The sequence below is a fragment of the Doryrhamphus excisus genome, linkage group LG11 (genome assembly GCF_037039965.1).
Source record: "Doryrhamphus excisus strain RoL-2023G ecotype Guam linkage group LG11, RoL_Dexc_Guam_v1.1, whole genome shotgun sequence".
Classification (NCBI taxonomy): domain Eukaryota; kingdom Metazoa; phylum Chordata; class Actinopteri; order Syngnathiformes; family Syngnathidae; genus Doryrhamphus; species Doryrhamphus excisus.
In genome coordinates this window covers 17,645,371-17,659,645 of record NC_136367.1, presented here as the reverse complement: position 1 = coordinate 17,659,645, position 14,275 = coordinate 17,645,371, and the positions used below count along the sequence as shown (strand labels likewise).

The window sequence follows — 14,275 nt, the reverse complement described above, 5'->3', positions numbered from 1 at the left end:
GTAGGAGTGGGAATCGATTAAACACGCTGCGGGTTACAGTGAGAAGCAACAAGTATAATTTATACTAAAATCAAAGTTAAAACATTGTTGGAACTGGAAAATGTGAAACGCAGCCACCTAGAACTATTTTCCAGCTATGCTCCACTCAGTTTGGTGGTTGTGCCCATCCAAGAAGTGCTGCCTTCATGTTCTCCTCTCTTTCCGGATTTTTTCCCTTTGTTTTCAAATGCCTATGTTGACAAATATGTACCGAATAGCCCATGTAGATTTACAATTTCTGTTTAATTTGTACTTACTAGAATCACAGAAATTGCAGACAATTCCATAAAGTACCGGACACAGACATACTGTATGTATAAGAAAAACACAACGGTACAGTATACCCGGAAACGGTACTTTGGCGCCATCTTGCGGCATGACTGTGTTTTGACAAACGGTAATACAATACAGTAGCTGGATAAGGTGCATGTTTGTTACAAAAAGAGTTAGCAAACTGTTGTATTTGATACCGGTTAAAGTTGATTCAAATGATCGGATTCACTGTTGATGTTGACAAAACCATAAAAAGCAACAAAAAAGACCCATTTTACACAAACACAAGAGTAATACACAGTACAATGTACAATATAAGGGAGTATATATACAGTTTTTGTATAATTCCCTACTAAATACTGTACAATTGAATCCTCTATGTTTCATGCTGCTTAGGAAAAATTGCATTTGCCCGTTGAAGCTAGGCTATATAAGTGCTCTATCAAAATGACTTGATTGTCAATATCCAAGCGTGAGGTGTTTACTGCAACAGGTCTGCAGGTGGAGATATCAGTCCCCTGGGATTCAGACTCGCCACCAAGCAAACGTCATAGTTGTCATGCATCAAAGCGCGCCGAGCCACCACCGTCCATCGGTTCTCCCAAGGGTCCAGTTCCAAGATGTCCTTGGTTATGTCGTCATGGCGATCTGAGAATATCATAATCGAGAGGTTACAATGTTTTGCATCCACGCGGCGTTTGTGGATATACTAGAAATGAAAACGTCACCTGCTCCTTTGTAGTATCCACACACGTAAATCTTTCCTCCCACCACGCCGGCGTTTGGCGCGTTAGTGCGTAGTGACAGTTGAGGGCACGGTAGACGAGGTCCCTCTCTCCAAAAATCTCCGTCTGCATTGTAGACCTCCACAACGTCAAGGCAGCGCCGGGACTGCCCACGGTCCACACCCTCACACCCGATACCGCCTGTAAAACGTAAAACGGTAAACGTTGTTGTGGACATGTGTGGTGAAAACTTACCTAAGACAAAAATTTCCCCGTTGAGTACAACAGCGCTGCATCTGTACTTGGAGTACTTCATCGGACCCAGTTCTGTCCACTTGTTTACGTTTGGATCGTACTCCAGGAGGCGGTTGCTGAGACTGTCTGGCTCGTCATCCATTCGGTACGTCTGGAGAGAGGGAACAGTGAAGGAAAACGGGTTCAACGGCAGACCAGAATTTCAAGACTTCATGGAAAACCAGACCTTCAGTTATTTTCTAGGATCGTATTCCCACCTGTGGGGTTTTACCGCCAATCACATAAAGGCGATCCTTGAGCGTGACCACGCTGTGATAGGCCAACGGAAGCGGTAGAGGTGCCGCACTCCGCCAGGGTCCTCCCTGCAGAGACCATCGCTCCACGCGGTTTGTGATTAGGAACTGGTTCTTCAGCTTCATCAGCCCGCCCAGCAGGTACAGGGTATCACCCAGGGAACCCAAACCGTATGAATCCCGGTACTCTGCAGACGTGAGGTGCTCCCAACTACCTTGGGCCTCCACTTTGTACCTGGAGAATCCAAACAACGATAAGCACCGGGTGTTTTTTTTTTGTGATTGTGATCTTCTCACCTGAAGAGCTCCACATTCATCTCCTTTTGTCGGGACATCCTTCGGGCGCCGGCTTCTCCCGAGACGATAATGTTGTTGTCTTCAGTCACAACCCCGCCGCAGACGTAACCGAGAGCTTCTCCGTATCGAGGTGACGTGATGAAGTAAACGCGGCTTGTCGCCGGTGCAAAACAAAAACTACGCTCGCTGTAGTTTCCGTATCTGGACCTAATCCCGCCGCCGTCGTTGCCGATGCAGAGCAGCAAATCGGTGGTCTCCATCCCGAAGCGTAGCTTCAGTTTGCGGGGCGCCGCCGAGGGATGCATGGCAACGGCCTCCATGGCTTGATTCAACATCTCCAGACATTCGGCGTCAGCAAGCAAGGCCGCGTTCCTCTTCAGCGTCTCTCGTAAATAGTCGGCGCTTATCAAGGGCAAGCGAACCTTCCTGAGGAGCTCTGGGAGGTGCTTGACTCGTACTTCTCCTTCCATCGGGGAGCTGTGTTTGACCCAGCGAAGAACCACATCCAGGATGGTTTCTTCTCTTGAAACATTAAGATCATCTGAGTTGAGCAACCTGGCCAGCTGATGGGCCTCCAGGTCCAGGACCTCTTCTTGTTGGCACACTTGGACAAAGTGCTGCCTCAGGAAGCGCTGAGCGTGATCGGCCAGTTCCTCAGCACCGAGGTCTCGTGCAAAGTAGAAGACACCGAGGCAGTTGGAGGCGTCCATGTTCTCCATCATGTGCTGCTGGCAGTGAGAGAACACCTCGTCCATCTGCAGTAGGAAAGCCGCGATGGAGATGCCTTGCACGTTGCTGTTGTCCAGAGGAAGTTCTGAGGTGTACATGTAGTTCAGGAGGAGAGCCAAGCTGTCTGCCGGCGTGTCCCGCAGGAACACTTCTCTGTTGGTGCACTCTCGGAGGCCGCATGTGAACATAACGCGGAAGTAGGGGCTGAAGGCGGACAGGACCAGGCGGTGACAGGGGAAGCTGACGCCTTCCGCGACCAGCACGACGTCCGTCAGGTGGCCGGCGTCCCTCATCTTCCTCAGCTGCTCAAGCAGCACCTGGCCGTGTTTGGCGGTAAAATCCATTTGACTTCCTGTATTCATACGCAGGATTTCACTGCAAAACACAAACATGAAAAAAACTTCCTTAAATTTCACTGTGGGCTTTGCCAAGCTGATTGTACTCTGTTTTGTTTTTACGATACACTTCTCATGCAGATGCTAACACCACTTGGTCCATGTGAAGAATGTCCACGTGGCTGTAGTGGATCTTAAGGAGGTTCTAAGTGGAGCTCGAAGATGCAAAAAGGAGAATTGGGAGATGAAAAGTTGAAGAGCACAGCCTTCTAAAGTAATGGTAATGGGTTTATTTCATTTGAACATGCATCAGAGTACAATTGAATGCATCACATAATCAGTTCACAGTTCCACATGTCCAAAAGGAGTAGGAAGAAGCAAAGCTTATTAAATCCTACCCCTCCATCTGGTACTTTTACAATCAGTAACTGTTACATTTGTTCACCTCCTGCTTTCCTAATATATTTGTAATTTTTAATGTTTTAATGTTTTAATGTTTAAACTTTTAAAATTTTTAAATTTTTAAATTTTTAAATTTTTAAATTTTTTATTTTTAAAATTTTTTAATTTTTTAATTTTTTAATTTTTTAATTTTTTAATTTTTTAATTTTTTAATTTTTTAATTTTTTAATTTTTGTCAAAGATGATCGAGGTGATCTGACCATCCAATGACATAATGGGTACCATAGTAAGTGTCAATATAGTGATATATATAGCACATCATGACTGGTTCAAGACTCTTCATCCTTGTATTTAGCAAACATCAACTGCTTGTATTGTTTCTTGAATTGGCTCATCGTTGTGCATTGTTTGATTTCCTTACTCAACACATTCCATAGTTTGATTCCACATACTGAAATGCTATGGCTTTTTAACGTAGTCCTAGCATATACGTGCTAGAAATATAAAAGGCATTTTATATATCATTTGCATATAAAAAAGGAAAAATGAAGGCATAATTTAACGCTTATCAGGGGAGGCCCAGACTTCCCTCTCTTCGGCAACTTCGTCCAGCTCCTCCCGGTGGATCTCGAGGCCTTCCCAAGCCAGTTTGGAGACAGTCTCTCCAACGTCTCCTGGGTCTTCTCCACATCACCGTGACCGCAGAAGAACCAGGCCCCCGCATGGAGCAAGGTATGGCCCCCCGCCCCCAAGGCATGCAATCTCTGAGGCCTTCTACTTTTTTTTGTGCCCTGAACACCTCCCCAAGGAGGTGGACACTTCCGGTGGTCACCTCCCCAAGGAGGTGTTGAGGGAGGCATCCTGACCAGGAAGTAATATGGTTCACTCTGTGCACGGCATCATTGGAGTGAGCCCTTTTGTCAGTCATACAGTCTCTTTGTCTAAGTGGGTGGAGGCGGGGCTGCTAGCATACACACAGAGTGCAGACGTAGAAATAATGTTAGTAGATTGCAGTATATTCTCATAGATTTTTTTTCACTGTACTTTTCTTAAAAGTAATGTTAACATAGTATTGCGTGTTGACCCCCCCCCATCCCCCCACCGTTTTCTTGAAAAGATGCCACTTCTATGTTTGCTTAGATGTTATTTTTGTGAGAGTGCATGCAAGTGGCGTTCAGTGACGTGCACCTTTTCCAGAGCGACGCTAAAAATAGCCACCATGTGGACTGTACTGCGAAAAAGAAATGACTTCCATTTCACTTCCATGGCGTCAAATGACAACAAAAGTCCACGTGAAGCATGAAAGCAAAGCCAGCGTCTTACCAAACGCGTCAGCTCCTCTCGCGCGCTGCCATGGAACATGAAGTATCCTTCTGAGCACGTTACTGTTCTCGTTCGGGAGAGGGTCTGAGTCATTGCAGCGGACAAACATATGTAAACACCCCCCCCCCCCTCCCCATGGACCCCCTGAGCTGCTGACCCGAAACCAAAAATAGATGTGTGCGTTGGTGGCAAACATCAACAGCTGGGCGATTCTTTTGGGGGGGGTTCTTTTCAAGCATTTCTACATATACTCCATTATTATTGTTGTTTAACAGTAATTTTAACAAAAATACTACGAAAAAAATCCATGAAACTATATTGCAATTGACTAACAGCACTGTGTGTGTATGCTAGAAACACCCGCCTCCACCCACCCTGGCAAAGAGACTATGACAAAATGGCTCACTCCATTCATAATGTTGTTCTATGGAACAAAGGTGGTGAAAGCAATGCACAGAGTGACCCCTCTTCCTTAATTTCTTTCCCACCAGTTGAGAAAAACTGGCCTAATTTGCATATTTGCATAATTGGCCGTGAGGCATTTGCATGTCGATTTTATGGCTGAGATGTGATATGTTTAGAAATACAAATGAACTTTATTATGTGGTTTCGTTTGCCCCCCCCGCCAAAAAAAAATCTAAATACTGCTGAGCCAACATGTTGTCCTTCCTGAGGGGGCGCGGGACCACTGGGGTTTGAACTTGAAGATGACATTTCACGCTTCATTAGCTTTCCTTTTGCTTTTGCATGGAAAAGGAAGCATCAGCACCCCCCCACCCCCACCCCACCCCCCAACAACAACAACCATTAAAACCCAACTCCGGTTAATGTTTTCCTGCCTTTTTCACAGCATCATGACATCCTTGTCGATGAGCGATCACAGCATGCTGTCCAAGGTTAGCCATTAGCGACACGCACGGATAAAGGCTGCTTCACTGCAACATCGCCTTCATCATCTGACACTTTCGGAGGAAGCATTCAGAGTCACCGTAGATGGTCCGGTAAAATCCGTACCACCTGATGGACTCCGCATACAGACACGGCAGATTCAGAATCGACAGGGAAGTCCTGGACGAGCAAAGATTGGAGGAGTTGACTCAGAGAAAAACGCATGCTGACTCGAACCCGTCTCTCTTGCACCAACTTCAAGATTCCGTCAGGTCATTAGCATTTCAACCATCAAATGTATCCACTTTCGTTCCAATGCAGATGGAAAGAAACACCTGGATGGGAGAAGGTTGATGAGTCCTAATCAAATATAGTGACATGACTACTATCAGGAGAAGCAGAGTATAGAGGGGGAGGAGACACCTTCTGTGGCCCAGCTTGATGCACTGTATTCGGACATGTGCAGGGAGCAGCCTCTGTGCCACCATGGAGGTCCCTGGCTAACGTTTAGCGTTAGTTAAAGGTGATGTTGTATTCCTTGCAGGTGTACCGTACCCAGACTGAAAGGGTGTGTGCTGAGTACCTTTCCTGTGTTGTATTGGCTGCCCAAATACTCCGTCTTGGACTATGGAATGTCGGATCTCATCGCTGGGCTCAGTGTGGGAATCATGCATCTCCCACAAGGTAGGTCAGATCATGCAGTGTGGATTCTGAACTCGGGTCACCGTGTCTTTGCCCCGCAGGTATGGCGTACGCGTTATTGGCTTCCCTGCCGCCTGTGTTTGGCCTCTACACGTCCCTCTATCCGGCCCTCGTTTATTTCTTTTTCGGAACGTCCCGCCATATTTCCATAGGTGAGATGGCTGAATGTGTGTTGGTGTTGGTGAGCTGAGATCATCTCTCCACCTCACTGGTGGGGTGTATCCAGATGCTGCTTAGACGGCAGATCAGTATGGCACAGCCTGGCCACAATAAAAGGCCAACCCAAAATGTGTCCTTCAATTCAAAGTGGGCGTGTCCTAACCTTTTCCCTCCAGTGAGCGTTCCATCTCACTGAGCTAGCTTTTTATATTTCCCAAATCATCAATTTTCTTGTTGCAGTATTTGGACTTTATTGCCATTCTAACTTTTCCCCAACCTGAACCGAGGCTGGGCTTTTACGTCTGATTTGTTGCGTTCAGGTACATTTGCCGTGCTCAGCATCATGGTGGGCAGTGTGACGGAGAGACTGGCTCCAGATATCCATTTCCTTCAAAGCAATGGGACTAATATGACGGAGGTGGACATCCCTGCGCGGGACGAGTGCAGGGTGCAGGTGGCGGCTGCTACCACGGTTTTGGCCGGACTTATTCAGGTACCGAATGACAGCAGGTCTGAGGACTCCCAGTGTTGTTGGACACTGTCCTAGACATTGTCCTTGTGCTCAGGTTGTGCTGGGTTTGGTCAAGTTCGGTTTCGTGGGAACGTACTTGTCCGAGCCTCTGGTGCGGGCGTACACGACGGCCGCCGCGGCCCATGCAGTGGTGGCTCAGCTGAAATACATCTTTGGAGTGTCGCCGGCGCGCTTTAATGGGCCGCTGTCGCTGGTGTATGTAAGTATTGCACCAGCAAAACACGTTGTCTTCCTGTAGTGACTGCATATCTTTACTTCACATTGCCTCATCATCTTCATCTGGAGTAATCAGTATTCAATAAGTATTCTGTCAGTATTCAAACACGATGAACACAGCAATCCCTCCTTTATGGCCTTTACACCCGGAGGACTTATTTCTAAGTAAATTATTTGTCTACTTACAGCACAGAAACCCTCTAAATACATTTATTAGAGCCCCCTAGACATGAAACAACACCCCTCTAGTCACCTTTACACTCATATTACCCAACTTAGTAGACATAATAAGACAATATAAGACCTCGAAAATCTGTTTATCACCTTCTAAATATGTGTTTTCACAGGATTAGAGCCCTCCAGACATGAAATAACACCCCTATAATCACCTTTACACTCCTATTACCAATTTAGTAGACATAATAAGACAAAATAAGACCTACAAAATCTGTTTACCACCTTCTAAATATGTGTTTTAACATGATTAGAGCCCTCCAGACATTAAATAACATCCCTATAGTAACCTTTACACTCCTATTACCCAATTTAGTAGACATAATAAGACAAAATAAGACCTAGAAAATCTGTTTACCACCTTCTAAATATGTGTTTTAACATGATTAGAGCCCTCCAGACATTAAATAACATCCCTATAGTAAACTTTACACTCCTATTACCCAATTTAGTAGACATAATAAGACAAAATAAGACCTAGAAAATCTGTTTACCACCTTCTAAATATGTGTTTTAACATGATTAGAGCCCTCCAGACATTAAATAACATCCCTATAGTAACCTTTACACTCCTATTACCCAATTTAGTAGACAAAATAAAACAAAGACCTAAGGAAATGATATTTACCTGAAACTTGCTTATTACTAGAGACTGGAAAAAGGTAGAAACAAACTTTATTTTTTCAGATGAAAGACAGGAGTCAAGTGTTTCCTTTGTTTATACAGCCATCACAATATTCTGTGTGTGTTGAAAATCAGTCAAAATGATCTAAAATGGCCGCTACTGCAGTGGTTGAATGGCTGGGACTGAATGAGTATAACAGTGTAGTAAAAATGTCTTCATGTGGAGCAATCCCTTTTTTTCCTTGTTATTAAAATTCAGACCCTGAAGGAGGTTTGCCTCTTGCTGCCGCAGACCCATCTCCCCACGCTGGCGGTCAGCGTGGCGTCCGTGGTGTTTCTTATCGCGGCCAAGGAGCTGAACTCCTTCCTGAGCCCAAAGCTGCCAGTTCCCATCCCAGCGGAGCTCATCACAGTCAGTTGACACGCTTTTCCGGAGTCTTCATGTTAGCGCATCAGCGCTTTTAGGCCGATGCTGATGGCGCGGCCCCGCGGTGGAAGCCGGCAGCTGAGTCGGCAGTAGTGACATGACATTTCTGCACTACAGCAAAAAAAATGACTTAATGATTAACTCCTTGTTTGGAAAATGAGCACCGCGTATGAAATGTTGTTTGATCTGTGGTTGCAGATTATGGCGGCAACTCTGATATCAAACTATGGCCACTTAAACACAAACTACACCGTGTCAGTGGTTGGGGACATTCCCAGTGGGTAAGCATCATCATTTCACTCCAAATCCAGTCTAGTCATTATTCCATCTTCTGACTCACTCCTCTGGCCAGCCTGAGTTCCCCCAGAGTGCCGGACGTTAGCCTTTTCGGTGAAGTCCTGGGTGATGCTTTTGCGCTGGCCCTGGTCGCCTACGCCATCTCCATTTCACTCGGAAAAACCTTTGCACTCAAGCACGGATACAAAGTGGACAGCAACCAGGTCAGGACCTTTCTCTTCTGCATGCGTCCTCTGCTTGTATTCTTCCTGTTCTGTCCCTCCTCTGCTGCAGGAGCTGGTGGCCTTGGGTCTCAGCAACACGCTGGGGGGATTCTTCCAGTGCTACGCGGTGTGCGCCTCCATGTCTCGCAGTCTCATTCAGGAGAGCACTGGCGGGAAAACACAAGTGAGTGCTGGGAAGTAGTCCTATATCAATCTGTCAAAAGCTTCAGCTTTGCTTGAAATGTCTCCTATTCATTCATTCATTTTTACAGAACATTTTAGTGCAGAACATGCATTAAATGAATACAGAGCCACCATCCACCAGTACCAGCCTGGACCACACAAATTTCCACATTAGCACTCAATAAGCTCATCAACTCAGCATTCATTCATTTTCTACCTCTTATCCTCACGAGGGTAACGGGGGGTGCTGGAGCCTATCCCAGCTGTCTTTGGGCGAGAGGCGGGGTACACCCTGGACTGGTTCGCCAACCAATCACAGGGTACATATAGACAAACAACCATTCACACTCACATTCATACCTATGGACAATTTGGAGTCGCTAATTAACCTAGCATGTTTTTGGAATGTGGGAGGAAACCGGAGTACCCGGAAGAAAAACCCACGCATGCACAGGGAGAACATGCAAACTCCACACAGAGATGGCCGAGGGTGGAATTGAACCCTGGTTTCCGAGCTGTGAGGTCCAAAATGTCTCATATGTTCTTTGTACTTATTGTTCATGTTTTGAAAGCCAACGGTAAATTCCGGAAGTTGACATTAGAGGAGTAACACCTCTCACCCAAAGCCGAGTAATCAAACACTTCCTGAGGTTCTGTATATTTTTCATCAAAGTGTTGTGTTGCTGCTGGATGTTCACAATGAATCATCATTTTCAATCATCAATGAAAATGAAGAAATTGAGTATCTTCTTGCAGATGGCTGGAATAGCATCGGCTGTGATTGTGTTGGTGACGATCCTTAAACTCGGCCCCCTTTTCCAGGAGCTTCCAAAGGTGGGGTCAGGAACACGAGGCACCTTGCACTTGTTATGTGTGTGCGGTTCATCAGGCGATAACATGTCTTGCAGGCTGTCCTGGCATCTATCGTCTTTGTCAATCTGAAGGGTATGTTCAAGCAATACGCGGATGTCGTGACTCTGTGGAGGAGCAACAAGACCGATTTGGTGGGAGGATTCCAGGATTCAACGACGCAGTTGACCGTGCTGACTCCTGAAATGTTGACTTTGTCCCTCAGGTGCTGTGGTTGGTCACATGGGTGTCCACCATGCTCTTTAATCTGGACCTGGGCCTTGCGGCATCCCTTGTGTTTGCTTTGCTTACTGTTATCTTCAGGACACAGCTGTAAGACATGGAGGTCCTCGCTTCTCGCAAATACACTCCCGTTCCCGGCCAGATTTGACATGGCATGATTTATTACTCAGGACATTCCAACTTTAAAACAACCCTAGTGCCGACAAAAGTGCACAAAGACACAAAAGACTACAAGGTATACAATCATCCTGTCCACTGTCACTTTTATCTTTGCCCCTTTCCAGGCCAACATACTCCCTTCTGGGAAACGTTGAAGGTTCAGAACTGTACGTGGACATGGAGACCCATCGAGAGGTACCGTGGAACAATCACTGTTAATGCAAAAGAAGCACCATCCCATTTCTCTGTTTTGCAGGCCCGAGAGATTCCAGGCATTACAATATTCCGCTCTTCTGCTACGGTATATTTCGCCAATGCCGAGCTCTACCTCGAGGCCTTGAAAGAAAAGGTTTGTTTGCATCATTCATACGCTATAAAATGAATAAGAGACAGGAAAGTCCATCTTAGCGGAAAGGCTTTGTGATAATTATAAGTTATCACATGGTTTGTCTGGTATCAGGCCAGGTACACGCGGGGGCATGATACTGGGTCTGATACCAGACAAACCATGTGATGATCTTATTATCACATACTACAGTATTAATTGGCCCTGTACCCTAGAAACCACCCATGAATGATACGGGAAAAGGTCGAAATGATACTGTGTCAAAGCCCAGGGCAGTGATACTGATAAAATATAGAGTTTAACCATGTCCAGTATCAGCCCCCGTAGCTGTCCACTCAGAGCGCGCTGCTCTGGTATCGTGCCCGTGAAACAACCAATCAGAGAACAGCGCACGAGTGCTTAGTTCACGCTCAGGTGCAGGGTACAGGGCCAATTAATACTGTAGTATGTGATAACATTGGATATTTACTTTTGGATTGAAAGAACTTTTGATGAAATAAACAGAACGATGCGTGTAAAATGACGAGTTTAACAGTAGCCTACCAGAAAAGTCCTTCATCGCCGTCCTCCACCTCCTCCTGACAACTGAAACCACTCAAGTGGTCTTCTTAAACATCACAACTGAACAGCCTCATAATTCACACATTGTCAGTCTCTTTCTCTTTTGTGGTTCAGAGTGGCCTTGATATCAGCAAAATGATTCTCTACAAGAGGAGACAGGACGCCAAAGAGAAACGTCGCCAAAAGAGAGCAGAGCGACGAGCCAAGAGAGAGGTGTGGTCTGCCGGCTTGGACGTGATGCGGTTATTTCAAATGACGGGATGTGCTTTTAGAGACGTGCTCAGCAATCGGCAGTGTTCTCCGTGGAGGAAGAGGCCAAGAGCTGGAGGAACGCAAGCAAGGAGAAGGATGAACAGAATCAGGCAGAGAGGGAAAACGGGACGGTGTTTGTAAAGCCGACCACAACAGAGAGCCAACCTCGATGGGAGTACTTGAAAGGATGCCACCCGGACAGCACCAGCTTGGGGGGGATGTCCGAGCCCACGGACGGGGACGCCACCACTCTGGGCTCCAGCAGCGAGGATACGCTGAGTCGGGATCTGGAGCGGATCTCTCTGGGCTCTCTGGGCAAATGGACCTGGGACATCCACTCCATCATTCTTGACCTCTCCACGGCCAACTTCATCGACACGGTGGCCATCAAGACTATGAAAAATGTAAGCTTTTCGGATTATCAGACCTCATCCATCATTGACTTAACCAAAATCTGCATTACAGATTTTTCAAGACTTCAGTGAGATCGATGTCGACGTTTACATGGCAGGTTGTCAAGGTAAGGAGAACATCATGTCAGTAGACCTGGAACAATGGTTCCACCACCCTGATCAGTCCATTTCTGGAAAATAGGATCTTTTATTCATAAATCACCTATAACAAGTGGGTCACAGATAGGAGACCCGGGTTCAATTCCACCTTCGGCAACCATTACTGTAAAGTAGCAATCTTACAAAATGTTGAAATGTGAAAAAATGAAGTCTGTAAAGCAGCTGTCTTCGGGCAAGAGGCGGGGTACACCCTGGACTGGTGGCCAGCCAATCACAGGGCAGATATAGACAAACAACCATTCACACTCACATTCATACCTCTGGACAATTTGGAGTCGCTAATTAACCTAGCATGTTTTTGGAATGTGGGAGGAAACCGAAGTACCCGGAGAAAACCCACGCATGCACGGGGAGAACATGCAAACTCCACACAGAGATGGTGGAATCCAGAGGGTGGAATCGAACCCTGCGCTAACCACTCGATCGCCGTGCAGCCTGAACTCTTACCGTATATTTATTTGATGCGATATTTAATGATGCAATTCAAGCTTATGCCAGAGTACTTCAATCTAATTGGGATATTTTAGCCTTGGGGGAGGGAATTCAAATGCACATTAAAGCTATCGGATGTCACTCCTAGCTTTGAGGTCTACGCGCTAACCACTCGACGACCGTGCCGCCGTCAATGAGTCAATAAAACATTTTTCTTATTTATATTTAAATAAAAACATTTACATTTATTCTTATAAGAACACTGTCTCGGGTTCAATTCCACCCTCGGCTATCTCTGTGTGGAGTTTGCATGTTCTCCCCGTGCATGCGTGGGTTTTCTCCGGGTACTCCGGTTTCCTCCCACATTCCAAAAACATGCTAGGTTAATTGGCGACTCCAAATTGTCCATAGGTATGAATGTGAGTGTGAATGGTTGTTTGTCTATATGTGCCCTGTGATTGGCTGGCAACCAGTCCAGGGTGTACCTCGCCTCTCGCCCAAAGACAGCTGGGATAGGCTCCAGCACCCCCTGCAACCCTTGTGAGGAAAAGCGGTAGAAAATGAATGAATATTTAACATTATGTTCCCCTGATGTAGCCAAAAAGTATCTCCATTCTCTCCTCAGCTTCGGTTGTCCAGCAGCTGGAACTCGGCCGCTTCTTCTCCGAGAAGATAACAAAGAGGCATCTTTTTCCATCCGTCCATGACGCCGTACTCTTTTGTCTGAACCACCGCGGAGCTTCGTCATTCCCCAGATACGAGTTCTTCACGGTACGTATGATTGTTAGTAGGCTGCTGCTCTTGACACCTTTACAACCGTGTCACTTAACCACCCAGGAGGCTGCTACCCATGCAACGGTAACATCATTTTTGGCGGAAAAAAACCCCCAGTATCGATATGAAGCAGTATCATGACTCAGTCACTAACCTGATCTTGTAATAAATCAACTTTTTGTTTTCAGGATGGGGATGGAAGCACTAAACTTTAAGACCTTAAGCCACACGGGACATGCGGCTCCATCATCTAAAGGTGGGAGAAGACCTCCCAACATCTGACGGAGCGTTTACAGCACATGTATTCAACTAACAAAAGTACGGAACAAAATTTAAATCATGATATCACTGCTAAGTCCCAAATAGTTTGATTCAACTTTATTATTCCATGTGGGAAATAAATACAGCACATTAGAAAAAGAAAATAGAATATCTCAACAACACTTTGTGTATTACAATCAAAAATAAAGGATTCAAGGAACAAAGACAAGGCAAACATGCGTCACACGGATTGTGTGAGTTTTTTGTTTTTTTTTTTTGGTCATGGCAGCAAGAACAAGTTCTACTAAAAAGATTTCATGAGCAATCTCAGTCAAGTGCAAGTTTTAGAGCAACAGCAAAACGTATCGCTACTTCATGCAAAGGGAATTTTGGATGCGTTTGGTTTTAGTGCAACATTCCATAAACGGGACGAGAAAAACTATAGGGATGCTCCGATCGATCGGCCAAAAAAAAAAAAAATCACATGATCGCCATATGCCGACGCTGGATGACACTTGCTGTATGTTTGTGATAGTTAGAATGCTCAGCTTATTACCCCAAAAATTGATCGGTGAGCAGTCTTTGTCAGCGGTGGAAGACCCCGGGTTCTCTCTCGCTTGAAGCCCACCTATGTGGTACCTGCATGTCCTGCTAGACCACCAGTCCACTCTCCAAAGAAGGCATCAATGA

The 14,275-nt window shown here is 45.9% G+C and overlaps 2 protein-coding genes across 3 annotated transcripts; one reads left to right on the top strand and one right to left on the bottom strand.

Annotated features, from left to right (window-relative positions):
- Positions 1–285: 285 nt before the first annotated feature.
- On the bottom strand, positions 286–4,790 carry kbtbd12 (kelch repeat and BTB (POZ) domain containing 12). Of its 2 annotated transcripts, XM_078794907.1 has the most exons (6): positions 4,672–4,790; positions 1,883–2,986; positions 1,550–1,820; positions 1,293–1,443; positions 1,041–1,238; positions 286–960 (listed from the first exon to the last, which is right to left on the bottom strand). In XM_078794907.1, the coding sequence occupies exons 2-6, from the start codon at positions 2,971–2,973 to the stop codon at positions 794–796; spliced, it is 1,878 nt and encodes a 625-aa protein (XP_078651033.1). In that variant the 5' UTR covers positions 2,974–2,986; positions 4,672–4,790; the 3' UTR covers positions 286–793. The 2 variants fall into 2 exon arrangements, with proteins under 2 accessions (XP_078651033.1, XP_057926328.2); XM_058070345.2 differs by having other exon boundaries at positions 1,041–1,443.
- Positions 4,791–6,103: 1,313 nt separating this feature from the next.
- On the top strand, positions 6,104–14,251 carry slc26a6l1 (solute carrier family 26 member 6, like 1). Its single transcript, XM_078794908.1, has 18 exons — positions 6,104–6,243; positions 6,303–6,413; positions 6,741–6,913; positions 6,987–7,151; positions 8,286–8,438; positions 8,652–8,734; positions 8,806–8,953; positions 9,024–9,137; positions 9,893–9,970; positions 10,045–10,140; positions 10,212–10,318; positions 10,513–10,582; positions 10,644–10,736; positions 11,409–11,507; positions 11,567–11,950; positions 12,012–12,066; positions 13,176–13,321; positions 13,513–14,251. Exons 1-18 carry the CDS (start codon positions 6,192–6,194, stop codon positions 13,537–13,539), a joined length of 2,154 nt encoding a protein of 717 aa, XP_078651034.1. The 5' UTR covers positions 6,104–6,191; the 3' UTR covers positions 13,540–14,251.
- The last annotated feature ends 24 nt before the right edge of the window (positions 14,252–14,275 follow it).

Excerpts from the sequence above, each read along its gene's own strand:
- kbtbd12 (XM_058070345.2), bottom strand. The coding sequence starts at position 2,973 with ATGAATACAGGAAGTCAAATGGATTTTACCGCCAAACACGGCCAGGTG. Across the intron at positions 1,821-1,882 it reads ATGAATGTGGAGCTCTTCAG|GTACAAAGTGGAGGCCCAAG; the intron begins GTGAGAAGATCA and ends TGGATTCTCCAG. Across the intron at positions 1,444-1,549 it reads TTGGCGGTAAAACCCCACAG|ACGTACCGAATGGATGACGA; the intron begins GTGGGAATACGA and ends CCCTCTCTCCAG.
- slc26a6l1 (XM_078794908.1), top strand. The coding sequence starts at position 6,192 with ATGTCGGATCTCATCGCTGGGCTCAGTGTGGGAATCATGCATCTCCCA. Across the intron at positions 6,244-6,302 it reads AATCATGCATCTCCCACAAG|GTATGGCGTACGCGTTATTG; the intron begins GTAGGTCAGATC and ends TTTGCCCCGCAG. Across the intron at positions 8,439-8,651 it reads TCCCAGCGGAGCTCATCACA|ATTATGGCGGCAACTCTGAT; the intron begins GTCAGTTGACAC and ends CTGTGGTTGCAG.